At 36.3% G+C, this 16,004-nt stretch overlaps 1 protein-coding gene across 9 annotated transcripts in view; it reads right to left on the bottom strand.

Annotated features, from left to right (window-relative positions):
* Positions 1 to 4,533: 4,533 nt before the first annotated feature.
* Positions 4,534 to 16,004, bottom strand: part of LOC123308510 (NFX1-type zinc finger-containing protein 1-like) — a 66,927-nt gene continuing 55,456 nt past the window's right edge. For all 9 annotated transcript variants that reach the window (XM_044891193.1, XM_044891197.1, XM_044891196.1 and 6 more), the window contains 2 exons: positions 12,474 to 13,235; positions 4,534 to 5,329 (listed from right to left, as the gene is read on the bottom strand). In XM_044891193.1, the coding sequence (XP_044747128.1) occupies positions 4,680 to 5,329; positions 12,474 to 13,235 (1,412 nt within the window). In that variant the 3' untranslated portion in view covers positions 4,534 to 4,679. The remainder of the gene's footprint in view (positions 5,330 to 12,473; positions 13,236 to 16,004) is intronic.

Raw genomic sequence — 16,004 nt, 5'->3', positions numbered from 1 at the left:
AAAAGTATTTACTTGTAGCTTCCGCAAGAGAGAAAGCATTTGAAGTGAATAAATTCAACATTTTCATAAAACATCAAATATCTCGAAAACTGTGAGACTTTCATATGAACGATTTTTTTACATCAGGTAGAGCACATTCTGATCTACTTTCCGTTTTCGTTTGACGTGGTCTTTACGGGACACCCTGTATACTGTATAAAATTCAAATTATCTTCGTAGTACAGGATATCTATGGTCATAAATGTTCTATGTTTCTATTTTTGTCAGTTTTCAATATGGAGAGTAGAGAGGAGAACAATCGGCGTACTAAAAATGTGTCTTCAAAAACGGGGAAAAATAGGAGTCGCTGCGATCGCTAGGTTGATCGATAATGTGTGGGGCAAAGATTATAGAGTAGAAAGATGGGAAACGAGGCGACTAAAGCGATTTGAGCGCCATCTGTGTGTCACGCGTGTTTTTAAGACGCTAGGACTGGTTTAAATATTCATTTGAGTGCCATTTGCAGAAATATATGAAATTTTTCAAGATTTCAGACGTCAATTTTGATCAAAGAGGTTTTGGATGTTTTAATTCTCATTCCGCTTTTTGTTTATCTGGCTCGTTCTAGTTGCTGATTTTTTAATTTTTTTGTCTCATTTCTTGGTGAAAACATCTAAATATTGTTCGAAAATTATTGAATGGTGAAGAACGGTGGATCAAATAATAAAATGTATTTTACGTGATTAAGATTTTCACTCAACTAAGGAAAATGGAAGCGTAAGTATTAAAAGTCGTAACATGTGAATCGGTCATTCATTGGTTCTAATTTTCAGTGCTCCGAAGTGGATAAAATTCTCAGGGCTTGAAGACAATTACTTCAGCAAACACTACTAACTACACCATGTGCAATGAACATTTTACTGCAGGACAATTGAGAACTGTTCATCGACGTAAATTGTTGTATGCAGAAAGCATCCCTTGCATGAACGGCCTATTAAGGGGAAATTATTATCTTTATAGGTCCATTCAATGATTCACAATTGCTACTCTTTCAATACATTCAGAAATGCAGAGGTTTTATTGATTTCCATTTGGGAACCGAGTGACTGTCAAATTGTTGTTTAGAAAGTCAAAGTTTTATGAAACCTGCTGTGAGTGTTTTGTTCATTCATTAATCAATTTGTATATTGTGTCATGAAGAGAATCATAAAAAAAGCACCAAGAAACTATACTGACCTATAGGTCTTGCATATGTCTGTAAGGTTTTTTTTTAAGTATGGTTCTGAAAATTCTTTAAATAATACCTACATATGTAAGTAACTGGAATATGTATGCTATGATGGTATATTGAATATTGGTTCATATTAATTTCTGATATATGTATATTTTACAAATTCAACTAAGTTCATTAATTCAGAATAACCTATTGTACAGAAACAACACCTTTGACGTATAGCAGATCACCATATACTTTAGTGTCCTAGTTAAAGCTTCATTTATTGCCCACAATTTCAATTTTTGTAAATTTTTTACGAATTGCAAATAAACATATAGTACATCCAACAGCGTTTTTCCTTGATATCAATTGATTCCAAACAATGTTTAAATGAAAACTAACATCCTGATCACACAGCAAAACCCTACTTTTGTTTTGTCGCTCAGGATGTTTGTTTTCTGATAGAAACAAAGTCAATATTGGAATGCAATACGAGAAATAGAATTCGAATTTCGCGCCCCTCAATCAAAAAACAGAAAACTGTTATCAAAAAGTTTTCCTGTATTGACAGTGCGTTTTTAGCGCCATCTCATTGTCACGCGTGTTTTCACTGGCCAAAATGTAGTCGGTTTTTAGTACTAGCGATATAAGGGCGTTTCCTATCTTTCTACTCTATAATCTTTGGTGTGGGGATTTAAGCGTCAGTTTGAAATGAACAGCCTTCATTTTATTTTAGGTTAAGTGTCAGTAGTTTTTTTCTGATGATTTTTCAAATACGTTCTTTCTAATCTATAATAAATATAAATTTTCTGATTTATATGCAATAAATTACAATTCACATTATAATAAAGCTTTATTCATTCATAATAAATGACGAAATCAATGAAATTCAAAAGAAATCACTGATCAAAAAATTTCAACTACGTTTGTTTATCATTGTTTATTGAAAACAGGATATTATGCTAGTTGGTTTAATGTAATCTTCAAAATTATATACATTCGCAGTGAAGAGTAGAACATATCAAGACAACAAAAGTAGCAATCTCAGAGTTATCACTTAAAATTAGAGTAGATTATGTTTCCAATACTCAGCTGGGAATTGTTATAGATCATATATTATGTTATGCCAACAAAATTCTTCCAGGCCAGCAAGGCTTGTAATATGGAGTTGTCGCGTTTCTCTTGGCGGTTACTGTAAAATACCAACTTATACCTGTCACATGCGTTCATCTTTCACCCCTTTTGAAAAATAATGAGTTCTCCAAGATTTTCATATAGAAATGTCCTGTTCTGATTGTTATGTGTTTTTCAGCTGACCTGATGATGGTCTAGGGCCGAAATCGGTTGTAAAAAGTATATAATTATAAAGTAGATTTTCCCCAGCGACGGTCTCTTTTGTCAATTGACGCTCTTTACTCTCTTTTCTCTGCCATTGTGTGCCCGACTAGCCAATCAGCGATTTTAGAATAAATTTTGTGTTAAGAAGGTAGTGCTCTTAGAAATTAATTTTTTTTCCGCGAGTGCCTTGAATAAAGGAGGTAGGTCCCCGTCTATACCGTTCAGTTTCTTCATTAGACCTACACCGGTTACTTCTTTGACACTGCTGTACTGTATCGCTTTCTGTTATCTTTTATCGTACTTTACCCTGTTTCGCGAGTCTGACTTTTCCCTTCGCTATCAGTCATGGTGCGTAAGCCCTTGGGGTAGTGAAGAGGAAGTCCCGTCAACCCCCCTGTTCGCGTTCCCGCGTCATAAGTGTTGAAATAGAAATCTCTTATTTTCTATCAGTCATGGTGCGTAAGCCCTTGGAGTAGATAATAAGAGATACCGCTCGTCGTCAGTGAAATCCCGTAGTTGCGCTCAAAATAGACCTTTTCTTCGCTATCAGTCATGGAGCGTAGCCCTTGGGGTAGTGAATAAAAGTCTCGAGTAGATCCGCCCTGGTTGTGTTTCTTTCAGTTCTGGAGAAATACAATTAATTACATCCTGATACCGTATAGCAAGTCATTTCACTTCTCGAGGTCATCCTTAGTATCCATTTCGTCAGTTCTGGTTGGCGCATTTTATTGAACAACCTTTGATTTTTCACTGTACCCGGTATAAACTTGATAAAGTGCTCGCGATCGGATCGAATTTCCCGAATGTATGTTTGCTGATCTAACATATCTCCGTTATGCGTGTAATAAGTTTCCGAAGGTGTGAATAAACTAGTACATAATTTGATTTTGACTACTTCGTTATCGCTACCACCCTAGATAACAACGAACTCTGTCTCCGACTAGCAGCTACTCTGGTAGGTTTGCTATTCTTCCTAGTGAAAAGAATAGCTGGCGCTCGAGGTAAGTTTTCTCCGAGGTAACCACGTTACAAAATGAAGCGTATTTAGCCGACGTTAATTGTTTGATCAAGGTTATACATATATTTTAAAGACTGTTTAATAAAATATAGTTTATTGATATTTATATATATATATATATATTCACATAAAATCACAGGTATAGAACAATTTCATTCGATTATTATTATTAAGCCTCTTGGTTGTAACATAGTAGTTTCTCCATCAATTTTAAATTTCAATAGAAATTCCGAAAATTTAACCATATTTTTAGTAACGAAAGCTATAAAGTTCCACAAATATAGGAGTGATTTTCAAATTAGTATAGTCGGGGAAATATTCTATTCAAAAAATTCAATTAAAAATTCTTCAACTACTCACCTCCTAATCTGTGAGTGCCTGGATCGATAACTTTACTATCTTCAAGAATATCCAATGATATAAATGAAAAATAACCACAAGCAAAGATTATAGAGTTAGGTTAGGTTAGGTGATAACTTTGAGATTGCTACCTTTTGTTGTCTTGATGTGTACTAATCCTCACATGTACATAATTTTGAAGATTTCATTAAACCAACTAATATATCCTGTTTTAATGAACAATGATGTAGGTATCATGTGTTGATCAATGATTTCTTTTGAATTTCATTGATTTCGTCATTTATTATGAATGAATAAGGCTGATTACTTAAGGTGGTTAGTAACGCGATCGTTCTCCTCTCTACTCTCCATAATGGGCACCGTTAGTGCAAAGATTCCTCTTTGGCTACTGCTTGGTTACTATGGCGACGCAAGACTCATAGAGTAAGAGTCTCTAGCAAGACTGATCTACACAGATCTAGCTCGCATTATTGCAGGGCTGGCAAGGGCTTTTAAAGAAAAAGAGGCTTGCCTTAAATTTGTTGATGCAAATGGGCATGGGCAGAAAATTTCTGATTTCTTTTTAGAATTAATTTAGGTATTACCGCTGAACTGCAAACTTAACATTAACTTAAAACATCAGTTTCAAAAACACACATTTTATTGCACAAAATCATATATATAATAATATTCACTCTATTTTAACATTGATTCCAATTTATAAAATATTTCAAACGAAAATTTTTCAAACCACCAAACTTAAGAATGGCGTTTTCCCTGTAGATTATATTAAGGCTTATTTCCACATTCAATGCATTGGCTAGCCTGCATACCGCTGCCAACTTCACCTACCACGTAGGCATGTCCATTTGGGCACTGGAACCAGTTACCTTTGCTCAACCCTCTAATTCCCACAAGCTGAGTTTTTTCAAGTTCGGTTATATCCGACAACGAGAGTCTCTTCCTGAGATCACTTAATTCTTTCTTGACAGTCTCATCCTTCTCGTCGTCATACTTGGATAAAGAATTGATGAGATCGTTCAAACTCACAATCCTCGTCCTCAAACTTTCCTCCTGAGATTTCATTTTGATCAACAATGGTGATATTTGAACCATCCTATTTAAACGATTGATTTCCCTCTGAATATCTTCGACTTCAACAGTTGTTATATTATCAACTTCCCTCAACAAGTTAGTTAAAATTAAATCAGCTTGGGAGTGCAAAGGTGAAATCAGGTCAGTCTTACCAACAAATCTTAAATCTAACGATCCCAATATTCCATAAACTCGCTTTGTTAGTTGATGTTTTATTTCGATTGCCTTCAATTTGAGGGGGTTCAAAGCCTGTTGTCCCTTTTTGTTAGTTATTTGCAAACGTTCCAGGAAGGGTTGCAAACGTTCGATCCAGAACTTTCTGTAGTGTATCAAATTGTGAGTATCTGCAGAAAAAATTATGTGATAACGAAAAATAGAATTCGTCAATAGAATTCGAAATAAATAGGACATTCGCTTCTGGGGAATTAAAACGGTAATCGATTATCGGAAAAACAAAAAAGCAACCTGTGAATTTGCTGCTAGTGTAAAAAGTTACCCTAAAACCTGTGTAGTATATGTAATTGTTGAATTATGAAACCGGAAATAAACGATTCTTGTTTTGGTTTAAATGTGTTGTTTGTTTTTTAATCTTCCGTCATTTTTTTCATTAGTAATCAGGGTAAGTACAAGTTGGGCAAAATTCGTTGTCTACTGAGGGGATCTCGAGAACTTATAAGAGCTAGAAGAAAACGAATGACATATTTCCCATCTCTTTTTCAGAGAAACAAAGAATGGTGAAAACCGTAGTCTTCTACGATTTTTTGTTTTTGAGTTATTAGCGAAAAATGGGTTTGACCATTTAAAAAAGTTCTCATACCTTTTTTCTCTTTGAAGTTATATAGATCTGAAATTGAACCTTCTACAAGCACTTTTTCACGTAGAATCTACTGACGAGCTCGAAATATTTTTCTCGTTTCGAATCATTAGGTGAACTTTCTTTGTTTCTTTAATGCAAACTTTTATTGTTCTTGTTATCTTTGAATTTGAGAGAAATCTTTCGTCGATAGATTGCACGTAAAAAAGTGGCTAAGAAGGTTCAAGTTTCAGACCTGTAACTTCAAAGACAAAAAAATTATGAGAAATCCTCATTTAGATTCATCTATGCAATTACGTGAAATGTTATATCATTTCATCTTATGTAACCCAATTATCAATATTCTTCATTTTTTATAATTCTTTTTATTATTAAAATTATAATGTTCAGTATTAGATCACCCATATTGTTCAATCTTCCAAATTTATACTACAATTAATCTCAATATGAAGCAGCAAGCTGTCTTTATTTCACAATGACGGAATTATAATGTTTAGCCAAATTTTCAGTGTCAGATCTAAAGTTCATGGAATCGAACAAACTTATATAAACCAGATATTTCTTTTTTTTTATTTTCGTCCCTCTCACGAACGTTTACTATTTCAAAATCAATTATATGATCTTCATAAAAATAATGGGAACAAAGAGCTGTTTTATCTCTATTTTTAACATCTCACAAATCGTTTTTATGTTGTTTTATTCTATTATTCGAACACTGTCTAGTTTGACCAATTTATGATTTTCTACATACTGACCAAGGGATTTTATATATCAAACCAGAAAATGCCCCTATATCTAATCTATTATTCAAATTACTGTAAATGATTCTTCCTACGGTTTTGAGGTTATAAAACACTATCCTTACATTATCATTACTTAAACACCGTTTTATTTGTTCAGACACAAACACGGAATGTATAGTATCTTGTAATAGATCTTTTTATTTTCTTCATTATTTTTTATAACATTTGTTGAACTTCTTTCATAATCTTTATTTTTAATTTTGTTGGAGATTTTCTGTATGAAAAAATCTGGAAAGTTTCGAGGGTAGTTGTTTCTCTTCAAAATACATTTAATTCCTAATATATAAATCACCTTGTTCAGTGTGTAGGAAATCAAACATTGGTCAAACTAGACATAAATGTCTAATAGAACAGAATAAAACAACATAAAAACGATTTGAGAGATGTTAAAAATAGAGATAAAACAGCTCTTTGTTCGCATTATTTTAATGAAGATCATATAATTGATTTTGAAATAGTAGACGTTCGTGAGAGGGAGGAAAATTTTAAAAAAAGAAATATCTTAGAGATATGGTTTATACAGGGTCCTGCAATAGGGCGTTAGGCTTCCATAGCTGCCAAACCAGACGTTTTAAAATTTTAGTTGAAAAGTATTTCCTTTGTACTTTCAATTCTGCATATCAGGAAATTATTTTCTGATATACAGGGTGTTCCCAAATAAAATTATTCAACAAATGAGTGATTTTTTTTAAATGGAACACCCCTTATATTTTTGCATATTTTCAATGCTCTTCAATACCTCTACCATGGTGCAAAATATTAGTGATATTAAGAAATGGATCGCGCCTTCACAGTAAGGCAGGTAAATAATAAACGAATTAATTCAGATGCATAACATCCGCAGATAATTAAATCAACGAATGTTACGATCTAAATCGAACTAACAAACTACCATCGCTCGAAGTATTACCAGAATTTTCATTTCGTCGACAAAGAGTAGATGCTGACCATGGTTTCGGTCTTATTTGACCTCGTCAGAGCAACAAAACTCAATTGTCAACGAAATGCTATGAATTGCCGGCTCCTTTTATTCCATATCAGTAGCGGGTATGATGTATAAATACATCGTACCGACATCTGACAGAGAAACGGGAACCAACCCAATTCAATTTCCTAACTCTCAGAGCGAAGATAGCAGTATGCATCCATATGCTTTATTCCCATATTGCAGATATCGTATATTACGATAATTAAGCAAGGGAAAAAGCGCGGAAAGGTTCGGATCATGGCAGTAACCATGTCATATTAGTGATATTTTTCCAAGGGTACGGATCTTATTCAGGAAAAACTGCAAAATTTCGACGAAACAGTAGTTCGGTAAAAGCCCTTTACCGATTTCCAGAAGCGATAAAAATATGAATTTGATGAGGATTTCTTTTAACTTAAGAATTTGCCTAGTCATCGTTCCTAAATGATCAATCTCTTTTATACAAGGTGTCCGTTATCAATGTCCAAATATGAAGAATTTCAAATTATTTTTTCAAATGTAACACCCTGTATTTTTTTCCATGATGATGTACACAGTTTAAAACCTTTTTTCAGAAGTAACCTCAGGATTATTTTCACTCCTGTGTCCAGCAGACACGAAAAATTACATTTCAACCAAATATTTCGGGAATAATGTACATAATAACTAACGGATATTTCAAATGAGTCACACAATGAAACCAAACTGAATGACCAATTTTTGAAAAACTTTAAAACCAAAATCATAATCCTTGAAGTTTAACATGAAAATGATAAGTAACACATACATAGGTATTATTGTGTATTCTAACGATTACAGAGTTTTATCGGCATCCAAAAAAAATTATTATTCATGAAATGGATTAACACAATTTTTCTTTGTCTTTTTCAACGGCCGTTTGTTTTTATATCCAATATTTATATAAAATTTTCCGTTCATATTTCATTTTTCGTGCCTGCTGAACGCAGGAGTGAAAATAGCCCTTTGGTTACTTCTGAAAAAATGTAACGTTTCAAAATGTGTACATCATCATGGAAAAAAATGAAGGGTGTTACATTTGAAAAAATTGAGAGAAGACAATTTGAAATTCTTCATATTTGGACAGCGATAACGGACACTCTGTATAAGAGGGGTTCATCATTTAGGAACGATGACTAGGCAAATTCTTGAGTTAAAAGAAATCCTCATCAAATTCATGTTTTTATCGCTTCTGGAAATTGGTAAAGGGCTTTTACCGAACTACTGTTTCGTCGAAATTTTGCAGTTTTTTCTGAATAAGATCCGTACCCTTGGAAAAATATCACTAATATTTTGCACCATGGTAGAGGTATTGAAGAATATTGAAAATATGCAAAAATATAAGGGGTGTTCCATTTAAAAAATCACTCAATTGTTGAATAATTTTATTTGGGAACACCCTGTGTATCAGAAAATAATTTCCCGAGATACAGAATTGAAAGTACAACTAAAATTCTAAAACGTCTGGTTTGGCAGCTATGGAAACCTAACGCACTATTGCAGGACCCTGTATAAGTTTGTTCGATTCCATGAACTTCAGATCTGACACTGAAAATTTGGCTAAACATTATAATTCCGTCATTGTGAAATATAGAAATCTTGCTGCTTGATATTAAGATTGATTGTAGTATAAATTTGGAAGATTCAACAATATGGGTGATCTATTATAATTTTAATAATAAAAAAAAATTATACAAAATAAAAAAAATAAAGAATATTGATGATTGGGTTACATAGGATGAAATGATGTAACATTTTACGTAATTGCAGAGACGAATCTAAATGCACTGGTGTTTTTTATTCGGATTGTGGATAAGATTGTTAGTTCCATGAATCGACAGAATTCTTGTTTGTTTTTTGTGTTCTGTCGGTAATTTCTGTCTCTGTGTGTAGTTCGTAATACGGAGATGCGCATTATTCAGTTCGTTGCCTTCTTTCAACACGTTTACTGTTTACTCTTTTTTTTGCTGCTTTCAAGTTACGAGATATTGTACGATTGTATGAGTTTATGGACTATTGTTTTTTTTTTATTGATACACCAAATGTGGTTTTTAGACTTCTTTGGTTAGAAATTTGTTGTGATCATTATACTTTTGTATTTTTACGTTTTGATACATTTGTAGGCCTGAAGAAGCGAAAGGTGGCTTTTGCGAAACGTCGCCACGGATGTTGTGAAACCTAAATAAACTGCTCCACATGAGTTAGGGATATTGACTTAAATTGCAAAAAAAATATAGTTGAAATTTTATTCCCAGAGAATTCAAACATTTTAAGACTATCAATACAATGTATGGCCTCCACGGGCATCAATAACAGCTTGACATCTTTTTTGCATACTACACAAGAGGTTGTTGAACATTTCTTGAGGAATTTTGTTCCATAAACGGGGCAGAAGCTCTCTCAGATCATTTAAGGATTCTGGGGTAGGTTGATGATTATCTAATCTTCTTTGGAGCATATCCCATGCATGTTCTATGCAATTCAAATCTGGTGAGAGCGGAAATAAAGGTAAATGTAGAATACCAAGCTCCTCGCGCGCATTCTCAACTATGGCTGCACGGTGCGGTCTAGCGTTATCGTCTAGAAATTGAAAAGTTTACCAATAGCAGCGTGAAAATTTGGCACAACATTGTCAATGACATGCTCCCTATAGTTTAAGGCGGTCATATTCCCAGGACAAATGTGTAGATCTGTGCGCCCGTTGAAACATATCCCGGCCCATACCATAACACTACCACCTCGGAATGGATGGACATCTTGGACATAGCGACGATTACGGGGTATGCGTGGGATTGTCCATACCCTTATTCTTCGAGAATCTGAAAATCGTCCATATCTGGATTCATCAGTGAAAAAGGACACTACGCCATTGATCGTTCCAGTTGATATGTTGCCTTGCCCATTCCAGTCCTTGACGCTTATGGTTACGTGTTAATGGAACTACTCTTGATGGAGGTCTAGAACCTAGATTCACCTGTCTCAAACGTCGTCTGATGGTTTCGATGAAAACTTGGACCCCATATGCATTTTGAAGAGTATTCCGTAGCATTCTACTACACGTAGATGTAGGGTTTGTTCTCGCCGAAACGGTGATGAAACGATCCTGAGCAGGTGTTGTTTTTCGTCGCCCACCAAGCCTTGGTCTTTCCAACACGGTACCTGTCTCCCTGAACCTATTCCAAAGTCGAGATATCACACTTTGGCTGACTTGGAGCCTTTCCGCTACAACAACCTGAGTTAGGCCACCCTGTAGCATTCCGATAGCCCTATTAGCCTCAGCGTTTGTTAATTTATGTCTTGGCATTTTCAGAAAACTAGTTTCAAATCGAAGCCTTTGATAAACTGACTTCATTTCAAAACAAGAACATTCATGAAGCATAAATGCAAAGAACCAAACTTGAGAAAAAAGGCGACCAGATTGATGAAATGTCTCATACTGATTTTTATTGGATCGATCCAAGTTGTTATTGAGTTTTAAATGATTTTACAGCGATTTTCTCGAAGATTACATATACTTCATTCAAATTTATTTTAGCAGTCGGTTGGCCATGGAATAATTTTCTCAAGTTTTTGTAACTAAAACGAAGTTAGGTTGGCACTCATGAAATGTCGTTAATGTCATAACGTCGTTGCCACAACTAATATCAATTTTTATTACGAAAATTCGAAAATGCCGAAAGTGATTGAAAAAAGAGACAGGGTTTCAGGAAGTGCTATTTAGAATTCAGGTCCGCTCATTCAAATAGTTATACCCTGATATTCTAAAATCCACAATACACGTCAGACGGTAGCGAACATATTCAATGTAAGAGAATTTATATAATGTTTCATCTGAATCTAAACGACTTATATTTCAGCTGAATATTTCCACAATCAGAAAGATTGTGAATGAAGAGGATGACAAAGAATTTCCTTCTATTGGGAGATCCAAAAAAGTGGTGGCATTTGAGAATTTTATGTTTGTGTGAATTAATAAGAAAAGTTTTCTACAGGATTCTCGATAAATGTCATCGGAGAATAAGTTCCCTAAAATGGATTTTTCTATTTTTCATTTGACTTGCCCTATACAATGTAAATGTCTTAAGGTACTAATAAATACCTAATTATTATTGTCACATCAATTTATTAAGATGAATAGCGACAAATACGCGCAAGTTGCCCTGTTACTTGTTTATTCATGTGAAATTTTTGTTCAAAGGTGAAGTTGCATCTCAACTTGAAACTTCCTTCAATTCCTTTTACTTATATTGATGCAAGATGATTTTTGTTGAAGAATTTAACATTCTTGTAATTATCTGTTAATTCCTTCGGGAGATACCCATTTCCAACCACTGCATCATATGCATTTCATCTTTGGGTTAATATTTTTGAAATCTACAAATGATGTAAGCCAAAGAAGATAACGAACATTAACTCTCCTCAAGCTAGTGCCTCAAGCTGATCTCTTGTATTTTCCATGCAAATAACTGGATTTGGTATGCCTTCAATCAGTTTGTATAAACTTCAATTATGTTCGTCACATATTTTCCGAAGAGATTGGAGATTGTGATAAAATACGTAATAACAGAAACTTTTACGTAGAACGGGCAACATAGCGTTGATTTAAAACCCAAAAATGTTTTGACGAGCTTCATAACCCCACATTTTCGTACTATACAGAGTGAAATGTGTCAAATTTCCATGGCCAACCGACTGCTAAAATAAAATTGAATGAAGTATACTTTTCAAAACGATTGAATACGATATCCCTAACTCTTGTGGAGCAGTATACTTTGAAATTTTTTTGTCCTATTTCTTGATAAAATTCTTGGTTGGTATTTACTATGGAGGACGCTAATTCTATTTGTTATACCACATGCATATTTCATACTGAAAGATGTACTTACGTAACAACTTTTTATATTCAAATATCAATTCTGAATGTTTTTCTTTGACCATTCCGTATGTTCCAACTCCTTTCATTTTAGCAGCGGCAATTCCCCGAACTGCTTTTTTAACATAGTCACTGTATCTTTCGGTAACCAATATTTTCGTCTTGCATTTCGGACACACTTTGAATCCGATAGCATCTTGTTCTTGCTCGAGCCATCCTAACATGCCGGTATTTTCGAGAACATGCCCACAATCCCTCAACAGGACGAACCTCGCATCGTCTCCGTCTTCAGTTCCGAAGAAAACTTCCTTAACTCCGTCCTCGTCGCAAATGCGACACAGGGGCGGACACGGCTCGCCGCAGAAGCCGACGCAAGGGTGACCGCATTTCAGGTACTTCTCGCACGGCGCGTCGCAAGGTGGAACGTCGCAAAGCTCCCCGCACTTCTTGGTGCATCTCCGGTGTTTGCACCTTCTGGTACACGGCTCCTTGCATACGAAGCATGGGTCGCCGCAACGTTTTTTACAAACGTTATGTCTGCATCTGAACGAACATTTCGACGAGCAAGGCTTGCATGGCTCTCGGCAGTATCCGGGGCACTTGTGGTCGCAGATCAACGTTCGACCGCATTTGTGGGAGCAACTCTCGTGGATCCGTCCCTGGTAACAGGATCCGCAAGTGCCGCGACACGGATGCTCGACTTCGGGACTACAATTCAATATGGCTGTGCACGGCTCGGAGCAGTAGGATTCCAGGTTTTTAATCGACGATGCATCTGCAATACGAAATTAGATTATTGTTTGAATAATGAAAATTTTACCTGTATATAGAGAGAACTGTTTAGGACAGCCAGTCAGAATAGTAAAAAAAAACCGATCATTGTACATAAGCGAGCGTATCAGATTAAGATATATGTGGTTAATTACATGTTGAAAAGTATATATTCTCTTAATCTGACAATTAAAGCGTGACGAAAATATGTGGGAGGGCGACAAACTTGCAAAAAAAAACGTCACATGTACTGTAACTCCTTTTTCTCGGGGTACTCGAGCGCCAGCTATTCTTATAATAGCAAACCTACCATGGTAGCTACGAGCCGAAGACAAGGTTCCTCGGTGTCTGGGGTGTTAGCGACAACCAGTGAAAGCCTAAATCAACGTACATAAATTTTATTTGTCGACTCGTAGAAGGAAACACAAATGGCACTATCATAAAATTCGTACAGTGAAAGACTCGAGATCAGTGAATTTACATAGGCAAAACGGACGGAATGAAGCAGGATCCGATCTCAAACATTATACGAGGGTTTACGCCAGCCAGAACCTAAGACGCACACTTAACGGACAGGTATCGGATTTCAGCTAGGTTAGGGGATGAAATACGACGACACAGAATTACGACGGCTCACCCTTAGGAGCGTTCGGCACTCCCCGGGTATCCACACCAGCAGAGTGCTTCCCTAACCGTAGGGGTGAACACGGGAACGAACGGGATATTCAAGGAAGGGTAGCCACCCCAAAGTGCCTTCTGTACCCCCCGGGAATCCACACCAGCAGGGTACGTTATTGACAGTAGGGGTGGAACTCAGACTCTGATATAGGAAGTTTGGCGGTATGTGCTGGGGTGAGTTCACGCTATTTGATGAAATGCGTGCTCTTGGGGTGATTGTTTCGTCCCACTGCTAGGGTCGGACTCATCAGGTAGGTTAATGAACCCTAGCAGCTACCTACGACAATCGCCGAAGCAGCGTAGTTTGTGCCTGCTATAAACGCCGGTTACGTCGAGGGTATAGTGTTGCGTCGCCGGTGGCGCCATCGTTTGGCGTATGCTGCACCGCAATAGACGTATAATCTACCCTGTGATCGCAATCGTCGTGCGCAGTGATGCCATCGTTTGGCTACCCTTGGTACCATCATGGTGAGATGAAGTATTCCTCTACCATGGGTACAACTACGCCGCCACAGAAGTGTGTAGACGGAGACTGAAGTTCCAATGATAAAAAAACGAAGTGTCGTCTTAGCTATCGGTTTGGCTACTTGCACTCGTAAAATTTCCCGAACCACCCAATCAAAATAACGAAGAAAAAAAAATTATACTCTGAATCGTAACAAAAAAAAAGCAATTCTAAAGAAATCTCCCAACAAATACAAGTAAATTATATTTGTCGACTCGTACAAGGAAACACAAATGGCACTATTGTAAAATTCGTACAGTGAAAGACTCCAGATCAATGCATTTACAGGGCAAAACGGACGGAATGAAACAGGATCCGATCTCAAACGTTATACGGGGTTTTCGAACCTGTTCGCCAGCCAGAACCTAAGACAGATATCGGACCTCAGCCCGGTTAGGGGAATGAAATACGACGACACAGAATTACGACGGCTCACCCTTAGGCGCGTTCGGCACTCCCCGGGTATTCACACCAGCAGAGTGCTTCTCTAACCGTAGGGGTGAACACGGGAACGAACGAGAAAACTCAAGGAAGGGTAGCCACCCCAAAGTTCCTTCTGTACCCCCCGGGTATCCACACCAGCAGGGTACGTTATTGACAGTAGGGGTGGAACTCAGACTCTGGTATAGGAAGTGTGTAGACGGAGACTGAAGTTCCAATGATAAAAAAACGGAGTGTCGTCTTACCTCTGGGTTCTAATGCATTAACAACGGAACATCAGCAGAAAAAAACAAAATAAACTAATCGACTCTCTCTAAAATTCCCCACAGTAAAAGAAATAAAAAAAATTGGTGAATTCTCAATAAACCCCGGAAACGAAAGTAGCGTAAGCAGTTGACACGGCGCATGCAACGTACAAATTCGGCGATTAATTAGAAGTGAGTGACCTGCAGGGGAACGTCTGATTTAAAACCCACAGGGGGGGGTGCGTAAATCAGATGTGCCCCGACTGTCGAAATTCGGTAAAATATGCGTCGATGAAGACGTCTTAATTTCGACTTATCTGTGCTAGCGAACAAAAAAAACTCGATTATCTTCCAATTCAGGATGTTTTATACGGTGCGACATCGTTTTTAGGAAATGAAAACGGAATAAAAACGGTGCGGAATGTTTACAATTCCGAACGATGTCGGAATCCTGAATTGGAAACTGAAAATATTTATCTCGAAATTAATTCAAAATTACTAGAATGAAACTAAAAAGATTATTCTAAAATGAGGGGATATTTTTGCCAGAAAAATATCCCTGCAGTGGCTTTTTTTCTTATTTTGAAGCTAATGATTCAAGAAAAACTGAAAAAATATAATCTCACTGTTTCAGCAAGCTGGAACATTAAAAAATTGCCATGAAGGTCACAGAAATTGGTTTTTTGAATTATCTCCTCTCCTGGGCTTCAAATTGTTTTCGCATACACCATAAAAGTTGTAAACCATAACATTTTCTACAAATTTTGCCTAGAGCGATTTTTTCTACGTTTGAACGTTTTTGAGATATATGGCGATGAATGTAAATTAGACTGGGTTTCTACCTTGACCTTGATCTTTCTCATGTGTGGCTAAGCTACTCGCCTTTATCGAAAACGGTTAAGAG

Source organism: Coccinella septempunctata, chromosome 2, assembly GCF_907165205.1.
Source record: "Coccinella septempunctata chromosome 2, icCocSept1.1, whole genome shotgun sequence".
In the NCBI taxonomy this organism is placed as follows: domain Eukaryota; kingdom Metazoa; phylum Arthropoda; class Insecta; order Coleoptera; family Coccinellidae; genus Coccinella; species Coccinella septempunctata.
This window is presented reverse-complemented; position numbering and strand designations above follow the sequence as displayed.